The sequence below is a fragment of the Mytilus trossulus genome, chromosome 14, assembly GCF_036588685.1.
Source record: "Mytilus trossulus isolate FHL-02 chromosome 14, PNRI_Mtr1.1.1.hap1, whole genome shotgun sequence".
Lineage (NCBI taxonomy): Eukaryota > Metazoa > Mollusca > Bivalvia > Mytilida > Mytilidae > Mytilus > Mytilus trossulus.
The window spans coordinates 70,437,645-70,457,801 of record NC_086386.1 but is presented as its reverse complement, the minus strand read 5'-3'; the positions used below and the strand labels follow the sequence as shown (position 1 = coordinate 70,457,801).

Below are 20,157 nucleotides of genomic sequence, written 5' to 3'. Positions count from 1 at the left end.
TTTTTTCTGGCAATGATGGCTTTGTTACATTAGATTTTATTAGGAATTAAATTTAATGACTTGATTATTCTGATTATGAAAGTATAATTATCAGATCAATATAGGCAGCTTGGAATGGTAAGCAAAGCATGTACTAATTGTAAGGGAGTTTATTAGCCCCCATTATTTTGTACACTTTGCATGTCTGTGGAAGGAGATCTTGTATTTATTTTCATGATTTTCCATAGATTTTTTTTTTTTTTTTATGTATCAATATATAAAAAACACAAAGTAAACTTTTCTTTAAATAATGTGTACTGATATGTTTATAATGTCACAATTTTTAGGCAGTTAAGCTGCCTTATGCGAGCACCCTGGATTTGTGTCATACCCAATAAATGCTGAAATATACGTGCCATTGTTATCATCTAGCTAGACTGTTTTTTCATACTTTACATTCTGGATTAAAAAAAATATGACCAGAAAAACCTGAAATGATCGTCGATTTTCCCAAAAGTTTTGAAGTTGCACATAGGAAGTAGAGCACATTAAGAATCCTTGTGTAGTTTATTATCCCCTGAGCTTTTGGCTAAGATGTGAAAGAACAAAGTGTATGAAATATTTAATCGCCGAAAATCTCTAAAGACAAGTAGTTAAGATTTCCCAAATTGCAACAGTCGTAGAAATATTGTTTGTCATCAATACGTAGTACAACGTCAGTAGTCTATTATATAATAAGATCAACTGTTCATGCTGTTGGCGGCAATTTCAAATCAGCAGACGAAATTATTATATCTTTTCAATTTCTAGGCATGTGTTCAAATTAGCGGTGGTCCGAGGTCAGCGACCTTCCACTTTTGCACGCGGAAATTCGACTTGGTTTCTAGCTATATGTACGCCCGATGGAGTCACCGTCCAATTAAAGAAAATAAGAAATAACTTTGCAAACCTTTTCACAACAGTCTCCAAATAAACGATCTTAAAACTTATTTTCATCATTATAATTCATGACAGCGATGTTTATTTTGTTCAACCGCTAGCTTTATACAGAAAATCGCCGACAAACAGTGTTTAAATTCGACTAAAATCGTATCTGATTGACAAAAACGAAATTGTAAACACAATAAAATGGCTGCCGTGAAGACAAAATTTTACAGTATCGGATCCGATTCCGGAAACGGATAAGGGTAATTCCATAGCGGTCAACTACAAAAAAATCCAGACAGGTGACAAAATACATCTATGCATAGTAAATGAATATAAACACTAGAATTGAAAAGCAAAAGATATATGTTAAAGAAAGAAATGTTCAGCAGAAAATATTTTATACAGACACTCAAAACTAATACTTTTTGACAAATTCCAATACAATGTGACAGCTGGGAACAGTGTATCTAACAATATATAATGCAACTATATTATTTAACACCTGAATGCAAGCAAATAATATGATATATAAATGGCGTCCTTATGCCACTCTACCCTCTCTTGTTTGATAACTTGGAAACGGTCGAGATCCCCACCCCTAAACCATATTCCGGTGTTCAAGTTTAAGACAATATAATAAATCAAATAAAATATAGGAGTTGTCCCTGGAGTCACCCACTCCCTCCTGTTTGAGAACTTGGAAACGGTTGAGATTCCCACCCCTTCAGAGGCGGATTTAGAGGGGGGCTAGGGCCCCCCTTTTTGGGGAAAAAATTGGTTGCTTATATAGGGAATCACTGAAGCGTGACTGGAGAGGGCCCCTCTTAGCGCAGTCAGTGGGCCCCCACTTATGAACATTTCTAGATTCACCAGTGCCCAGCTTAACCATATGTATTCATGTTTGAGACAATATTAAAAATCAAATGAAATATAGGGAGAGTCGCTGGGGGTCACCCACCCCTCCTGTTTTAGAATTTAAAAACGGCCCAGATCTCCAACCCTAAACCATATATATTCATGTATGGGACAATATAACAAATCAGATGAAATAAAGGGGGGAGTCCGTGGGGTCCCGGTACACCCTCCTGTTTGAGAACTTGGAAATGTTCAAGAATCCTCACCCCTAAACTATATATACTCATGAATGGGACAATATAACAAATCAAATGAAATATAGGGGAAGTCCCTGTGGTGACCCCACCTCTCCTGTTTGAAAACTTGGAAACAGTTGATATCCCAACTGTAATACAATATATACATTAATGTCTGGGCCAATAAAGCTAGTTGAATGAAATAAAAGGGGAGTCCCTGGAGTCACCCTACCCCCTCCTGTTTGAGAACTTGGAAACCGATGATATCCTCACCCCTAAACCATATACATTAATGTATAGGACAATATAACAAATAAAATCAAATTTTGGGGAAGTCCCTAGGGTCAACCTACCCCTTCCTGTTTGAGAACTTGAAAACCGTTGAGATCCCCAACCCTAAACCATATATATTCATGTATGGGACAAAATAGCGAATCATTTACATTTAATAGCCCAGTCAGTCAGACCTCAACTTGAACTTCTAGCAGTCAACTAAAACCAATGTTAACTACCAAGTGGAACAACTGCAATCATTGCGAACTTGTATCACTGCAGACTCACCATAAAAATATACATTGATTTATGGATATTGCTTTTTAAACCTTGATTACATATAAATTATTTGCCTTAATAATTAACTCATTAGATTAACATGAATTTACTATAAATGAATGATTACTGTTGAAGCAACATTGCCATAGTTTTCATGATTACATTTGCCTTGGTTTTTGGTTAACTGCCTTCAGTGCTTACAGCGCTTTGATTATAACTGCTTAAGTATATACATTTGCAATGTATATACATATATATAATATTAAGTGTCTTTAAACTCATCCTAGGTATTAGGATAAAATGTCAGATGAGCATTTTCCTCTACAAATTAAAAGACTTGTCAGTAATGACTCAATAATAAAATAACAGAGTTTCAATGTCTCCTGTGTTGTACATATTTTATCTGTCCAAAGGCAATAACTATTTCATTTATAATTATCTTGGAGAAATGTAGGCTTCAGAGCAAATGCAATGCAATTGCCTGTATCATTTTAATTTTTAAGGGGCATAAATCTTTTAAAAATACTGAACTGCAATTATTTTCGAACTCATCTGAAACATTTCTGATACACACTATAAAAGTCTTATGAAACAAGTTTGACAAGCATTCAGAGAGTATTGCATGGCAAATCATAGTCCCCTAACAGTTCAAAATTTCATTGTACTGGAACAAAATGCTCTTCTGATCTATAACTTGTCATGGTGTAAACTATATACCAATTATTAAATCAATATATTCAAGCATGGCCAAATAAAAAGGGCAGACTGCTGATTATTTGAGTGAATCCAAGGAACCTAACCCTGCTCAAAATTCGAAATTGATCTGCAACTTGTCATGATAAAACTATACACCAAATATCAAATCAATATCTTCAAGCATGAAAAAAACAAGAGCTGAAATCTGATACATTGTAATTCTGAAATGACTTTTCTTAGTCCAAGGACCATAACTCTACACAAAATCATCATACCTACAAAAAATTTGAACTAGATCTGTTACTAGCCATGATTAAACATTACATATCAAATCAATATCTTCAAGCATGAAGAAATAAAAGTGTGCAAAACTGATTTGTCGGTCTGACATATGGATAGATGGACAGAGTACAAACCTAGAGTCATCTTCGTTGGTAGGGGACTAATAAAAATTTGGCAAGAATTGTACATGAGAGAGCACTTACAATGCAATTTTCTATGAGAACAATATTTTGAAGGGGCAAAACTCTTTTAAAAACAATTAATCCACACTGATTTTCAACCTTATCTGAGACATAACTGACATAAACCTGTGATGTAAGTTTCATAAAAATTTGGCAAGAGTTGTAGATGTGAGAGGACTCAGAAGACTGGACAGACACACAGATGGTTAGATAGACTGTAGGATGGAAGGATGTACAGATGGAAAGACAGATGGATTCACTGTATTTCTTTGTCCCCCACCATGCGTTGCACTGGGGACAAAAAAGATCAAACTATGTTTACGAGATACTTTCATATATTTGTATAATCAAGCTTTACACAAATTTTGTGTTTAGCATTTTATATAAAGCAACAGAAATAGATTTGCAATATGATGTTAAAAGAACAAGTCATTTTTTTTATAAAAAAGATACTTGTTAAAAAAATCTTAATATGTATCATAAATAAATGTAGAAGTAAAATTCATTTCTAAATCAAAATTTCTTATCAATGATTTTAAAAGCTTAAACAAAAAGACTCCAGTACTGGAAAAGCAGATAAAATAAATAACAATTTCTTATGACTCTTCCAAAGAGATATATTCTGTATACAAAAATTCATATATAATCTTCTGGTTAGCAGCATTTTTCTCTTTATATATCAAGTTTAAATTCTGCTTAGTAAATGAACAACCATTCACAGTTATCGTCCCATTCTCAGGATTTGTAAACTAGAGATCCATTCCAAATCTGAAAGAAAAATATTATTGGATGAGAGAGAAGTTTTACATGTGATTTCAAATTTTGAAAAATTGTAAACAAAAATTTTAAATAATATTTCAGAAAAGAAGAAATTGATATATTATGAGTCATTTACAATGTTATAATATCCACAGTGGAAACTGTTATTACAAGTCATGCAGAAACTTGTGAAACTTTACTCTTGTGATGATCATACAGTGAATATTCTTCAATAATTTAACATGTACAAACCAAGCATTTTCCTCACAAAGATATACCAGTATATGTCTATTCGTTACACAACTTTTCTAAAACTTTACAGCTGGATATGTTTTGTCCCAAGACAGGTGCCTGTAATTCATTAGATGTCTTTTGTTGCTGTATATCATATTTGTTTGTTGTTGATTGAATTGAACATAAATGGGGCTGTTCATTTTCTTGATTGACATGTTTTACATTTATCAGGTTGAGGTCTTTTTACACCTTACTAAATATACAAGAAAAACTTTTCTCATTGTTAAAGACCCTACTGTGACTTATAGTTTCTAACATAATGACATTTGGCCTCAAGTGGAAAGTTATCAACATTAAAACTTTCACTCTTGAATATTCTGTGATAATGGCTTCAAAAGTTACAAAACTGCACTAATACTTGATTATTTAAAAGAAAAGATTGTTGACAGTTTGAGAGATTTAGCTAGTTATAAAAGCAGGTTTAATCTACTATTTTCTACATAAGAAAATATCCGTACCAAGACAGGAATATGACATTTGATTTCCAATCATTGATGTATTTAAGCTTTTGATTTTGCTATCTCAGTATGAACTCTCTGTTTTGAATTTTCCTGTTCAGTATTTTTGTGATTTTACATTTTTCTATACCAACGAAATCAATGAAAATTGTTATCAAAACAAATGATAATAAATCCCAAGAAATGATGTAAACTAATGTAAGAATAACCTTAGATGCAGCTCTATGGACTATTGTATGTCTTAATGTGAGAGCATTCAGATCTCTTTGGTAACCACCCCCTATCACTGTGGCAACAGGAATCCCTTGACGATGACATGAATCAATCACATAAAAATCTCTATCAAATAAACCTGAAAGTAAAAAAATAAGTTTTCAATTAGTAAATTTGTCAAGATATATTAAGATAGGCAAAAGATATTCAGAACTTGAGAACAAACAAAAAAAGGGCAGGGCTAAAAAGAAAAACAGACAAACAAAATACACAAAAAACAACATAGAAAACTAAAGACTAAGCAACACAAACCCCAACAAAACTTGGGATGATCTAAGGTGCTCAAGTTGTGTAAACAGATCCTGCTCCACATAAAGATTTAATACTCAAGAAACCTGACCTTTCATGTATTTGAATGAATGTAACTGCATTTTAAAAAAAAGATTCTGTCAAAGTTTTATTAAATTCATTCCAAGTTTGACAAAGATATTGATGACTATGCTTTGCACTAGACCAACATGCTGGGCATTTCTAACCTGCTAGGTCACAAGTACACAGGAAGACATGTAACTCTACTTGAAAACATTATTCAGTCTCCAAGCCATCTAGTATTTGCTCCTATTTCTTAATGTGGTGTGATTAGAGCAGAAGACGCAAATCCCAATTGAAAGTCTTTGGTAAACACTTAAGGTATTGAAAAGAAGCAAACTGTTCAGACCAGATGAATATCCCATTTTGTATAATTTTTTAATACCTCTCAAATAATAACACCCTGTGAAAATTAACATTTACTATAAAATTGCTTAGCAACTATTACCTCTGAGAGCTGTTCAATAAAAAAACAATGCCCCCCCTCCCCTGGGACGACACTTTTTCAACCCCCAACACCCATTGAAATAAAAATAATTTAGAACACTTTCTTTGCATTTCGGTATTTCAAACATAACCACCCAAGGGAGGTTTGGGGGATATAGTATTTTCTGGAACAGCCCTAAACACTTGTTACCAAAATGTACACTGTGTGAGAGTTATCTACCTTGATCAGTGAGCTTAAGCCTGCCAAGCTCATCTTTCTCATGTGGATCAACACCTGCATCATACAATACAAGGTCAGGTTTAACATGGTCTAATATCCAAGGTAAAATATCTGTTAAAATGTTCATGTATTCCTTATCCTGTGGGAAAAAAATAGAGAATGTAACCAACATGTTATAAATTTCTGAAGCCCTTTTCTGGTTTACTTTCATCAAGAACACTTAAAGTTGAATAATTTGAAATCCAAGAGCATATAAAACAAGAATGTGTCCAAAGTACACGGCTGCCTCACTAGCACTATCATTTTCCATGTTCAGTTGACCGTGAAATTGGGGTCAAAAGTCTAATCTGGCTTTAAAATTAGAAAGATCATATCATAAGCAACAAGTGTACTAAGTTTCTAGTTTATTGGACTTCAGCTTCATCAAAAACTACCTTGACCAAAAACTTTAACCTGCGGACGAACGAACGAACGGAGCCACAGACCAGAAAAAATAATGCCCCTCTGCGATCGTAGGTGGGGCATAAAAAACAAAACAGATGTAGAACTATATGATTAAACAATACCAAAAACTTACATCTAAAGTCAACTTTTGACTTCAGGTTCTACATACATGTATTGTGTAGACATACATATGGCCCAACAGTAAATTATTTAAACACACAATATATTTTTTTTTAATTTGATTTTAAATCACATGAAGTTGTTTTAATTGGGAAAAAAACATATTCATAAAGGTCTTGTAATACATGTCTGATCTTTAGACTATCAGGACAATATTTTTTTCTTTAAAATTGATATTCTTATGTCTTCTCTTTTCCCCCAAATATGTGAAATATCATTTTCATGTTAAACTGTTCAATAGTTAATCTTGGTTAATCTTGTTGTCCTTATCAAGTTGCACCAAACACCTGGACTTAAATCAATTTGGCTCTTTCAATTTACATTAAATTTTTACAATATATTTACTTTGACACTGACAAAATTCAATTTGCTTTTTAAAAACTTGAACCTCACACTTTATCAGAAAAAAATCATTTGATATAAAGCAGTTTGACAAACATTTAAATTTGATCTTTGAGAAGCTTAATATTTCCTAATCAATATATCGATTGATTAATTGTTGGTTGCTTAACGTCCAGTGGAAAATATGTCATTCATGTTCAGGACTAGAACAACTTGACAATAAATTAAATAGGTAGATCTTGTAATAGAGGCCATTTTGGATGATGGTTTTGGGAAATTTTGACTGCCAATGGAAAATGAGGGTATATTAAATAGGGACAGAAATGTTGCCTTGCACCTACAGACCCCTCAAATAGTTGTTGCCAGGGTTTTTCATATGCAAAGAGCGTGGCACTCTCTTATCATGAGGCATTGGATTTAACATCCTCATTCTAACAAAACATTTTATCAATAGAATGTGATTAAAACATCCAGTTGATTTTAACAGAGTTATCTCCCTGTAATAAACTAACCTCCATCCTATCTTTCAATCCAATATCAATATCACTTTCTTTTTTTGGAAAAGGAAAATTATTCTCATTATGCATAGAGAAGGTATATATATTACTGTTATCACTAAAAATAAAGGCTGTACCATCACCCTGAAAAACAATTAACAAAAATATAGTTATAAGCTTATAGGCTGTAGCATCACTTCAAAAAACAATACACAACAAATTATAAATAAACTCATTATAGATGCAGAGGATTAATGTGATTGGTTCATCTACGAAACAAAGTAGGAAGTTGAAGAGCATTGAGGACCTGAATTCCCAAAAGATTTGCCAAATACACTTAAGACAGAATAGAGTCCATATTATTTCAAAAATTCATATTTTTTAAAGATTGAGTTATCTATCTTTCATAGAGCTCCTCTCAAATTGTTAATACCACTTCATATTTTGTAAATTCAATCTTTGTTTTTTCATTGTCTGTACACTTTTCATTTTTTTTATAAATATACATGTATGATAGATATAATTTTCATCCACTCATCCACGGCACACAACATTCTTCTAAGCCAAATTGGTAGCACTCTTATTTTGGTGCTTTAATTAGTGTCTATTATTTTTATGGCAGTTGTTTTTGTGCTTTGAAAAAAGCCAATTGCAACTGCTTTTACTTAAAATAGGAATTCTTCAGTCAAATGACAAAAATGAATTAATAAATCAAAGACTACCTTTACATAGATTTTATCCAAATTTAAAGTCTACTCTTAAGAATTGAAGCAAGTGCAATATATAAGATAGCATGCCCTTTCTATGAATTTAGTTAATTATTTAATACCAATTCATATGCAAGAAATCCATTCTATAACAATAACAACAAACTAGAGGCTCTAAAGAGCCTGTGTCACTCACCTTGGTAAATGTGAATTAAACAAAGGAAGCAGACAGTTCATGACAAAATTGTATTTAGGTGATTGTGATGTGTTTGTACATCTTACTTTACTGAACATTCTTGCTGCTTACAATTATCTCTATCTATAATGAACTTGTCCGTGTAGTTTCAGTGGAAAATGTTAGTAAAAATTTACAAATTTTATGAAAATTGTTAAAAATTGATTATATAGAACAATAACTTCTCAGGGGGTCAATTGACCATTATGGTCATTTTGACTTACTTTTGAGTCTTAAATTGCTGTACATTATTGCTGTTTACAGTTTATCTCTATCTATAATAATATTCAAGATAAAACAGCAAAATTTCCTCAAAATTACCAATTTAGGGGCAGCAACCTAACAACGAGTTGTCAGATTCATCTAAAAATTTCAGGGCAGATAGATCTTGACCAGATGAAAAATTTTACCCCTTGTCAGATTTGCCCTAAATGCTTTTTTTTTGGAGTTATAAGCCAAAAACTGCATTTTACCCCTATGTTCTATTTTTAGCCATGGCGGCCATCTTGCATGGTTGGCCGGGTAATTAAACACAAACTTTAAACTAAATACATCAATGATGATTGTGGCCAAGTTTGGAATAATTTGGCCCGGTAGTTTCAGAGGAGAAGATTTTTGTAAAAGATTATGGATATTTACGAAAAATGGTTAAAAATTGACTATAAAGGGCAATAACTCCTAAAGGGGTCAACTGACCATTTTGGTCATTTGACTTATTTGTAAATCTTACTTTGCTGAACATTATTGCTGTTTACAGTTTATCTCCATCTATAATAATATTCAAGATAATAACCAAAAACAGTAAAATTTCCTTAAAATTACCAATTTAGGGGCAGCAACCCAACAATGGGTTGTCTGATTCATCTGACAATTTCAGGGCAGATAGATTTTGACCTGATAAACAATTTTACCCTGTCAGATTTGCTCTATATGCTTTGGTTTTTGAGTTATAAGCCTAAAACTGCATTTTACCCCTATGTTCTATTTTTAGCCATGGCGGCCATCTTGGATGGTTGGCCGGGTAATTAAACACAAACTTTAAACTAAATACATCAATGATGATTGTGGCCAAGTTTGGTTCAATTTGGCCCAGTAGTTTCAGAGAAGAAGATTTTTGTAAAAGTTAACGACGACGGACGCAGGACGACGATGATGACAACGACACCGACGACGACGGACGCCGGACGCCAAGTGATGGGAAAAGCTCACTTGGCCTTTCGGCCAGGTGAGCTAAAAATGTTATTTCCTTTAACACGTATAAAGATTAAGTCTGTTTTGCTTTTACAAATTCATGCATAGTTATATAATATAAAAAAATGTTTTAAAATGACAGTAATCAATGAGAACGCTTAAATCAATTGGGACTTACAAAAATAATTTTCAATATTACTATTCACTCATAAAAGATTTCGTTTTGTTTAATTTTTAATTTTTTTTCCATACATGATTTACTGCAAGAATTTGTTTGTATAAATTCTTTATATTTTCTAAGATGTAAAATGTTGTTAATTTAGTTTTGATACATGTCCTGACTGTGAGATTGTGTTTATTGATTTTGAAGTCTTGGCTCAATGTCTATAAAATGTGGTTTGTTTAACTTCAATATATCTTGGATGATTGTTTGTTTTAACTTAATGATATTTTCTCAAAATACATTTTTTGTTAAATATTACGACAACCATGCCTGGTGTACGTCCAGATCAACAACAACAACTCTGTGTACAGAACCTGTCAGGACCAGTGACATGGCTGTGACGGCAAGATCGTTGACTAGACAATATCCAGAACCATGGTCAGGAAAGGCATGATGTGTTCCTCCACCAGTGCTACATGCTATTCCTCTTTCTAATGCTAGCTTTGCAGCAAGAAGTGTTCCAGCTAAATAACTAGAGGCTCTAAAGAGCCTGTGTCGCTCACCTTGGTATATGTGAATTAAACAAAGGAAGCAGACAGTTCATGACAAAATTGTGTTTAGGTGATTTTGATGTGTTTGTAAATCTTACTTTACTAAACATTCTTGCTGCTTACAATCATCTCTATCTATAATGAACTTGTCCGTGTAGTTTCAGTGGAAAATGTTAGTAAAAATTTACAAATTTTATGAAAATTGTTAAAAATTGATTATAAAAACGATAACTTCATAGGGGGTCAATTGACCATTTTGGTCATTTTGACTTATTTGTAGATCTTACTTTGCTGAACATTATTGCTGTTTACAGTTTATCTCTATCTATAATAATATTCAAGATAATAACCCAAAACAACAAAATTTCCTTAAAATTACCAATTTAGGGGCAGCAACCTTACAACCAGTTGACCCATTCATCTTAAAATTTCAGGGCAGATAGATTTTGACCAGATAAACAATTTTGCCCCTTGTCAGATTTGCTCTAAATGCTTTGGTTTTTGAGATGTAAGCCAAAAACTGCATTTTACCCCTATGTTCTATTTTTAGCCATGGCGGCCATCTTGGTTGGTTGGCCGGGTAAAAAAACACAAATTTTAAACTAGATACATCAATGTTGATTGTTGCTAATTTTGGTTAAATTTGGCCCAGTAGTTTCAGAGGAGAAGATTTTTGTAAAAGAAATGGAAATTTACGAAAAAAGGTTAAAAATTGACTATAAAGGACAATAATTCCTAAAGGGGTCAACTGACCAATTTGGTCATGTTGACATATTTGTAAATCTTACTTTGCTGAACATTATTGCTGTTTACAGTTTATCTCCATCTATAATAATATTCAAGATAATGACCAAAAACAGTAAAATTTCCTTAAAATTACCAATTCAGGGGCAGCAACCCAACAACGGGTTGTCTGATTCATCTGAAAATTTCATGGCAGATAGATCTTCACCTGATAAACAATTTTACCCCATGTCAGATTTGCTCTAAATGCTTTGGTTTTTGAGTTATAAGCCAAAAACTGCATTTTACCCCTATGTTCTATTTATAGCCATGGCGGCCATCTTGGTTGGTTGGCCGGGTAAAAAAACACAAATTTTAAACAAGATACATTAATGATGATTGTGGCCAAGTTTGGTTTAATTTGGCCCAGTAGTTTCAGAGGAGAAGATTTTTGTAAAAGTTAACGCAGGACGACGACGACGGACGACGACGGACGACGACGGACGACGGACGCAAAGTGATGAGAAAAGCTCACTTGGCCCTTTGGGCCAGGTGAGCTAAAAATACAAATGAGGTAAAGGTTCATCAGCATTATCCAACTTCAATCACATAAAAAAGTCATAGTTGGACATCTTGGTTTAAGTGTTAAACTTCAGGATTTAAGCATCATTAATGAGTCTTTTGTAGGCAAAATGCATGTCTTGCATCTTTAATAAGGTTTCTTTTACAAGGTAAAAGAAAGATGTTTTAATTTTCAAAACCTACATGTATATATACTGTGGATTCATTATTATTTGTAGAATGCCTATTTTCATGGATTTTGTTGGTATAGAAATAGAAAAGAATTTCATTATTCAACTGATCTTTGACCCTTGTATATCTTAAATTTCATACAATAATTACAATGATTTTGTTCATAAAATAATAAAAAAAAAAACATTTAAGAACAACAAACAGTTAAATTCAATGCATGCACATGAATGAGAAATATCAATAGGGGAGACAATCAATTAATATCTTAGTAATTATCTCCCTTTTAACAGATTCTAATAAACTTTCAAGATCATGAAGATATGCTGTTGAGAACTAAAACAAAATCTATATAATTACCTGTTTCATATCGAACTCTGCTAACTATTCCTTCAGTCCACTGAAATCCAGTTTTACGTTGTTCAGTGGCCGTTGTTTGACCACTCATAAATCTATCTATATATTGACTACTATGAACAACTTTAAATACTTCAGGATCTAACAAATTTGGTTCTACAATCTGTTTGGAAGAAACAACATTATCTTTTCTCAAATGGCGAATAACACCATGGAATTTTTTCATGGCAAACCTGTGTTTGATTGGTAGATCACAGACATAGCCATGGTGATGTACGATTGGAAGACCTCTTGATTCTAGTCTTTTGACCTGGAAAAATATATAATCTCTGAGTTAATAGCATTCATCTGGATCATATCTATATATGATATCTATTCTTGACTACCAAATAATTTTAAAACTTGTAACCTCTCTTTTTAACATAATTCTATTCCCAAAACAATGAAGAAAGGAGGTTTTAATGTTATAAGTGTTGTGGTTTGTTGAGCACTGTTTACCACTTTTCTTTTTGGCTTGCCGTTTTCAACTTAAATCAGACTTGGTTTTTCTATTACAATTTATTTGTACATAATTGCAATCACAGAAATATTTTCTGATAATTAGCATAAATAGCGCTATAAATATTAAAAAAGAAGGCTGCTAATAAATTTTAAGACATGTCAGATGTATAAATACATAATAATTATGCTTAATTATAAATTGCTGTTCAGCATGTTCAGCAAGAGGCCAGGCTAAATGTGTGGAACGCCATACTTTGACTTAAAATGGTTTATTTACACATTGTGACTTTGAATGACCATTTGACCATGTTAATGGAGAGTTGTCTCACTTGCACTTATTCCACATCATCTTATTTCTAATTACCTTTTGGGTGTTTTCCAAGTCATTCTCTGACAACTGTTTGATAACAAGCGATGACAAATATCTGATTTTAGACCAGGTTATCTCCACTTGATTAACATGTTGCAGGGCTTTCATTGTTCATTGCCACCAATAACTGCAAGAAAAATCTATTTATATTACTATCATGACTATGAATTTTTTTGTTCATAAATATTATTTTTTCATGGATATGTGAAACTTTGGATAGTTGATAGGTTTATCCATATTTGTATTCAAAGCCTATTGAAAATGTGTTCTTTGTTAAACATATAAATTTGAAATTCAACTGTAACCCACAAATCCCACGAAATTGGTATTGAATGAATAACAAACATTTTGTGTGTATTGCATAGCAATACATAGTGCCCTACCGGTTAAAAGTTCATTGAATTGGAACGAATTTTCTAACATGATCTATAACTCATAACTGTATTGTAAGTTACTATTTAGCATGTTTAGTATTTATAATCAATATTCTTTTAGTGAAAAAAAAGTTTCCTAGAATAAAAACCTGGTGGAATGATTTTTTTTTTACGACAGACAGATAATCATACAGTAATTAAGATTACATACTTTTGGAATAAGTTAGTTTCATACTACCCTAGGCTTAGGATCAGGCACAGGAACTATTTTGAAAGTGCTTGAAACTTTTGATAGAGCAGGGATACAGGAGTGCATTTTATCTAGTAAATGACATCATAAAGACGAGCAAAAATGACGAACTTTTCTAGTAAAAAAAGATGATTCCAGAAATGGGTGGGTCTTTTCACCACCAAACACCACCGCACACAACCGAACACCCCAAAGACCACCAACCATACGTATATGGACCATAATTTGCTATTGGGCTAACTATAGAAAAGTGATAAAATTGTGAATTACTGTAAGAAAAGTTGTAACTACATCTAAAGATGCCATTATTTCTATCAACATACAAGTGTATGCTACTCTTCCCTAGAAAAAAAATTTAAATATACAAATTTCAAAGATTCTACAACCGTATTTTTGTGTCGTTTCTCACGTTACTTTTTGCTTCCGAAGAGCATAACACTGACTGATTTATAGATAATCGTCACCGGCAAATTCGTAACTTTTGCTTTCAGATAACAAAGAACATCGACGAATAAGAATAGTCAGAAGAAAATGCCGAGAACTATAAGTATTTATGTAGCAGATGTAATACAGTGGCGTGACTTTTGTGTCCGATTTCGTAACGCAAATTTTAAATGATGTAATCTGCTTTGTTGTAATAGAATTCATAAAAACAATATGCAAATATGAACTCTCCTGAGATGTTCAAACAGGTAAATCCGAGATGATTTACATTCTTGTTTTGATCTTTGTACTAATTAAGTAAGAAAATGACGTTATAGTTATGCGTTACATTTCACACGAAACAGAAGTCCAGTTATTTATTAAAATTGTTTTTGTCCTTAAGTTCTAATCATTTCCGGTCATACGTGAAACATATGACTAACATGTGATCACGCCTTTACAGCCGGACATACGATATACTAGTTCTAAACATTGTTTTTGTTTCCAACGGGATGTTAGCAAACATAATCTGTAGACTTGTTTCGACTTGTTTAAAAAAGGAAAATACAATTTTCAAAGAGATTGCGCCGGGGGTCTATTATTTTTCCTATGTGCATAATGTTACATACGATCTTGTGTGAAAATAAATGCCCAATGACTTGACAAAATCGATTTCAGATTCGACCGACATTTTAACACACTACTTTTCTCAATAACGATGTAAAGGGTCCTTGGAAAATTCAATCGAAATTACGTCTCTTATCATAGTGCCGATGTTCGTTGGATTGATTTTGCTTCAGCAGTTAATATTACTGGATATTTTAGGTGAATAAAGATAATTAAATGAAAAATGCATGTTAATATACCGTTACACTTGGAATGTACAAAGTTGGTAACTTTGTCACAATTTTTAATTAATTTTTTTTATTCATGTTCTGCAAACCCTTTTCAGAAACGCAATAAACTTGTCAAAGGAAAAGTAAACTTTTACCAGGCATGACTTGAAAGGAAGTACTTTATTGATTTTAGCCCACTAAAGTAGGTTAAAATGTGGAAACCATGTAGATGGTGTAAAGGTCACAAATATCACATGGTGCCTATTTTATAGATTTTAATTCCAAGTTAAAAGTTTTTATCTTTACTGGATTTAAAGAATTTTACATTGCCAATGATTTGGAATAAATTTTATATAACTGGAATTTCAAAACCAAATATAAATATATTTTTTTGGCCAAAACATCAAGATACAACGATTATGGTATCCTGTATCAATGAAGAAAATATGGAAAATTCTGAATAAATTGTACTAATTGTTTTTAAAACAAGCACATGTTTAGGAGTTTTATAATACTGTTACATTTAAGATGAGGGGGGATAGGAGGGGTCCTGATCCCGAAATCCCGGGCTTTAAAACACGAAATCCCGAGGTCCCGAATTTAAATAAAGTAAATCCCAACATCCCGAAATTCGAAAACAAGAATTCCAGGATCCCGAAAAGGTCAATCCCGAAATCTCGAGCTTAAAAACACCCGATCCTGGAGTCCCGATAGATGGATTTTAAGAAAAAGTTTACTGTTCAGATTATTTTAAGCAGATTTTGCAATAAACATGATAAAATAAAACTAAAAAAAAGCTTTAGGTTTCTTATGGTTTCCTGTCAATTTTTAAAAAAAACTTTAATATAACATTGAAAATAGATTTTAAATATTAACATGAAGCAAGTAACACTAGTAATGGTGTTTATTTATGCCTTTTGAATTATATTGTGCAAAATAAAGAAAATAAAGATTGGTTTCCTGTTTGGTTTCCTGTCACATAAACGGTGAATCAAAATGTATTAATTTTTTCTCGAAAAACTCAATTGTTCCATTCATACTATTCTAACACCAACACAACCCACAAAATAAAAGTTAAAATTTTAGAACTTATAAAAAAGGATACAAAAAGAAACCAAAGGCCGAATACCAAATTATGGTCCATATTTGAAACAATTTTTAGATTTTTATGGGCATCATAATTTATGTTAAAAATTGATAATCAATATAAGGAAAAACTTATCCGGATTCATCAATTTTCAAATAACATTGTGTGAGTAATTAAAATAATATATACTCATTAATAGTAATCAGTTCATGTATCCTCGATCTCTATTCATCGGTCAGATTTTGCTGTTTGTCTCTTTTCTTATTACTGGTACAACTATTTTATAGAAAAGATAGAACATAATAGAAAAAGAGAAAAAATCGGAAAAAATAGATGTCTGTGGAGTTCACTAAGTGGGGTTGTATAGACTTTTCCTTTCTGTTTTCTGTAGATATTTTAACTCAAATAATTCAAGCCCTTTCTGTGTCCGATTTTCTCCCACACAAGTGCTTGAACTCCTTATGATCATTGGCCGCGTTGCCTGCTCTCTGAGAGAGAGAGCCAATTGGCGGCGATCAGGATAATGAGTCTGTGCAACTGTCTTGTAATTGTCTTACCAAACACTTGTGTTCAATTAACACAAATCCGATAATAACTAATTAACATCAGTTTACATCATTTAACATCAATTAACATCTGGAACTCCTCCTTCCTTAGCTGCCAACTTTAAAAATCAAAATTCCCATATTACATGGCAGTGTGAATTTTGGGTTGATGGTCTTTATGGAGAAAGATGTTCAGCACAGGCACTTGTCTCAGAAAAAAAATTCCTATATACCTTATTATAACACAAGGTACTTAACTTGCATTATAGAAAAATCTTGGGTGGTGACGAAGTTCCGTTATATGCCGCTTTATAGGCTGTTAATCCCACTAAAGCTTGTTTTATCGTAAATCTAAATTGATTTATCTTTACAATGGTGTATAACATGCCTACATTTATTGTCGGAATCATCCGTAGCAATCCTACCAAAGTATGTCAATCGTTATAATTTTGCAAACCGCTGAAGAATTGGCAATAAACGCGTCATGCTCCTTGTATATCTCGGTTTCCGATTGGTCAATTCTATGGGAAAGTCTAAATGATTCTCAGAGTTATCTGATCTTGTTTCATTTCAGACGTAAAGTCAAGAGAGAGTCTGAAAGACATTGCCGTCATGGGAAAATTTGTAACTTATTAGACATACCACAAACAACACTTGTTAGATTTTTTTCATGGTATATCATACAATTTTACTAACTGTATGATAAGTTCTATTCATACGAAAACAAACAGTTTTTTTTAAAACGATGTTTAAAATAAATCATTTACCGCGGCCGTTTATTGCCAATTCTTCAGCCGATTGCAAAACTATTACGATTGACATGCTTTGGTAGGATTGCTACGGATGATTCGGACAACAAATGTAGGCATGTTATACACCATTGTATAGATAAATCAATTTAGATTTACGATATAACAAGCTTTAGAGGGGTTGACAGCCTATAAAGCGGCATATAACGGAACTTCATCAACACCCAACATTTTTCTAAAATGCAAGTTAAGTACCTTGTGTTATAATAAGGTATATAGGAATTTTTTTTCTGAGACAAGTGCCTGTGACGTTCAGGCTTAATGTAGCCTTCGTAGATCAGCGGAATATAATGACTGAATTATTCGGGTTATAGATATTTGGACTCTTATTCTTCTGATTTGTTGAATTAATAACTTGAATATTATATTTAAGTCACATTTATAACGATAAAAGACAAAATAATAAACTTTTGGGGTGTTCGGTGGTGTTCGGGGGTGTGCGGTGGTGAAAAGACCTACTCACTAGCCTACTGTCCAGAAATGACATATCATGGCATTCTGAATAATTAGATGACCGATAAATTGTTAAAAGAATATTTTCAGAGCACTTGATTTAAATGGCTGTTATTGATTGGTTTTCTTTGTAATTCTATGTTATTGTAGTTGGGGTTTTTTAATTTTTGACCATGACATTTTTGGACTTATTGCCTTCGCTACCTTTTTACTTTGATGTCATTAAGTTTAAGTGCTGTTAAATAATATGTAATTGTAGATATTTATCTTTGGAACTGAATCATGCAATGACATGTCATATGTCTTACAACTAAAACAATAAAATAGTTTCCAATAATCAAGTTGACACGACAACCTTTCTATTCCGGTTATTAGTTCTACCAGGGGCGGGTTACTCTTCAACGACTGGTTTCTTTTTTTCTATGCTTACTGTTTTCTGTTGCTGCTAAAAATGGTTTAGAACCAGTCAAATATTAAGCGAAAAATGATAAACAGTAAAATAAGCCGAAAAATGGAATATAGTTCCTAAAATTGCGTATGATAGGTAATATAAGCCTTGTGTTAACTGTGAAGGTAGCCCACGAAGTCCGCACAAATTATTAATTTTAAACTACTTTGCAAAATTAATAATACTGAAAAAAAGAACGTTTTTTATGATAAGGTCATATTGTTTTCCTTTCATTTTACTGTTTACATAGCCTATGTAGCCTACATAGCCTATCCTATGATAGGACATTAATAAATATTTGAAATTTTCTTTAATTAAAAAAAAGCATCTTTAACATTTAGATAACGTTCATCATTAGCTTCATGACTGAGAATGAGAGATTGACAAATTATAAATCCTCATTGAGGACTGGGGTCCGAGTCGTCGAATCCTGGTCAGTTTGCGCCCATTAAGGTTCACGCCCAATTTTTATTGGTTTTTTTTTATGGGAAATCCAAAACATGTCAAAACATGAAAAATATTGTGCGCCACATGGGCGCTTACATTGGTCACTCTATACATGGGCCATTTCTGGTCAATATGTGTATAGGCGCATATGTCCTTCCCAAATACTGCAACATGTTTTTTAACATCTTAATCTTGTTTTGGTTAAGCATATTGCTAACTTTTATTTCATTGTTTCAAAGTAAAGAGTGACTATGACAACATATCTCATGTGCATGACATTAAAGTGGTACCCAACACCTTGACAAAAATTTATTTGGCTTGTTTAATTTTCATTAAATTTTGACAAACTATTAACTTAATTTGATCTTTTGACAAAAATATAAAAATTTCAAAAAAAATGAAACAACCAATTTAGCAGGAAAATGACACTGGTTATATATAAAGCATGTATAGCAATTTCCAAACACTAATTTTGACTATCAACGAAGCTTAATATTCCCTTAACAACACAACATAATTAAAACATTTAGCTGATTTTACAGAGTTATCTCCATGTAGTGTTAGGTACCGCCTTAAAGTTTTAACCAATTTGACGCTTATGTTTGCTGTAAATAAAAATTGATAACCGTTTGATACCTGACAGTAAAAGGCATTCCTACCCTAAGCTTTACCGAATTTCAAAACAATTAAATCATATAATGATTCATTCCCCACACATGCATACATTCATGACATTTTGTACATGTACATGTAATTTCTGCTGACGTGATTGAAAAAGTGACTGAATAATCAGAATTACGAAACACATAGGATGTTGGTCCTTATTATAGTTATTACATGTATGCCTCATTTATGGGCATTCTGTTTTCTAGTCTGTGTGTATGTATGTTTGGTCGGGTTGTTGGTTCTTTTGACGCATTCCCCATTTCCATTCTTAATTTCATTATTTTTTATTTAGAATTCATTATGTTTATAATTACATTTGTGTGCAATATTTATACACGT

At 32.5% G+C, this 20,157-nt stretch overlaps 2 protein-coding genes across 4 annotated transcripts in view; one reads left to right on the top strand and one right to left on the bottom strand.

Moving 5' to 3' along the window:
- Positions 1-4,186: 4,186 nt before the first annotated feature.
- LOC134697345 (uncharacterized protein SYNPCC7002_A1628-like) lies at positions 4,187-18,655 on the bottom strand. 2 transcript variants are annotated; one of them, XM_063559555.1, is made up of 8 exons: positions 18,613-18,655; positions 13,475-13,607; positions 12,613-12,919; positions 10,559-10,752; positions 7,948-8,076; positions 6,470-6,608; positions 5,430-5,572; positions 4,187-4,477 (listed from the first exon to the last, which is right to left on the bottom strand). In XM_063559555.1, the coding sequence occupies exons 2-8, from the start codon at positions 13,586-13,588 to the stop codon at positions 4,445-4,447; spliced, it is 1,059 nt and encodes a 352-aa protein (XP_063415625.1). In that variant the 5' UTR covers positions 13,589-13,607; positions 18,613-18,655; the 3' UTR covers positions 4,187-4,444. The 2 variants fall into 2 exon arrangements, with proteins under 2 accessions (XP_063415625.1, XP_063415626.1); XM_063559556.1 differs by having other exon boundaries at positions 4,188-4,477; positions 18,566-18,653.
- LOC134697344 (proton-coupled zinc antiporter SLC30A9, mitochondrial-like) overlaps positions 18,652-20,157 on the top strand; it is a 31,073-nt gene continuing 29,567 nt past the window's right edge. The window contains exon 1 of one of the 2 annotated variants that reach the window (XM_063559553.1): positions 18,652-18,801. The gene's annotated coding sequence lies outside the window, so the exon portion shown is untranslated. Of the gene's footprint in view, positions 18,831-20,157 lie in introns of both variants that reach the window. The other variant, XM_063559554.1, reaches the window with a different exon arrangement.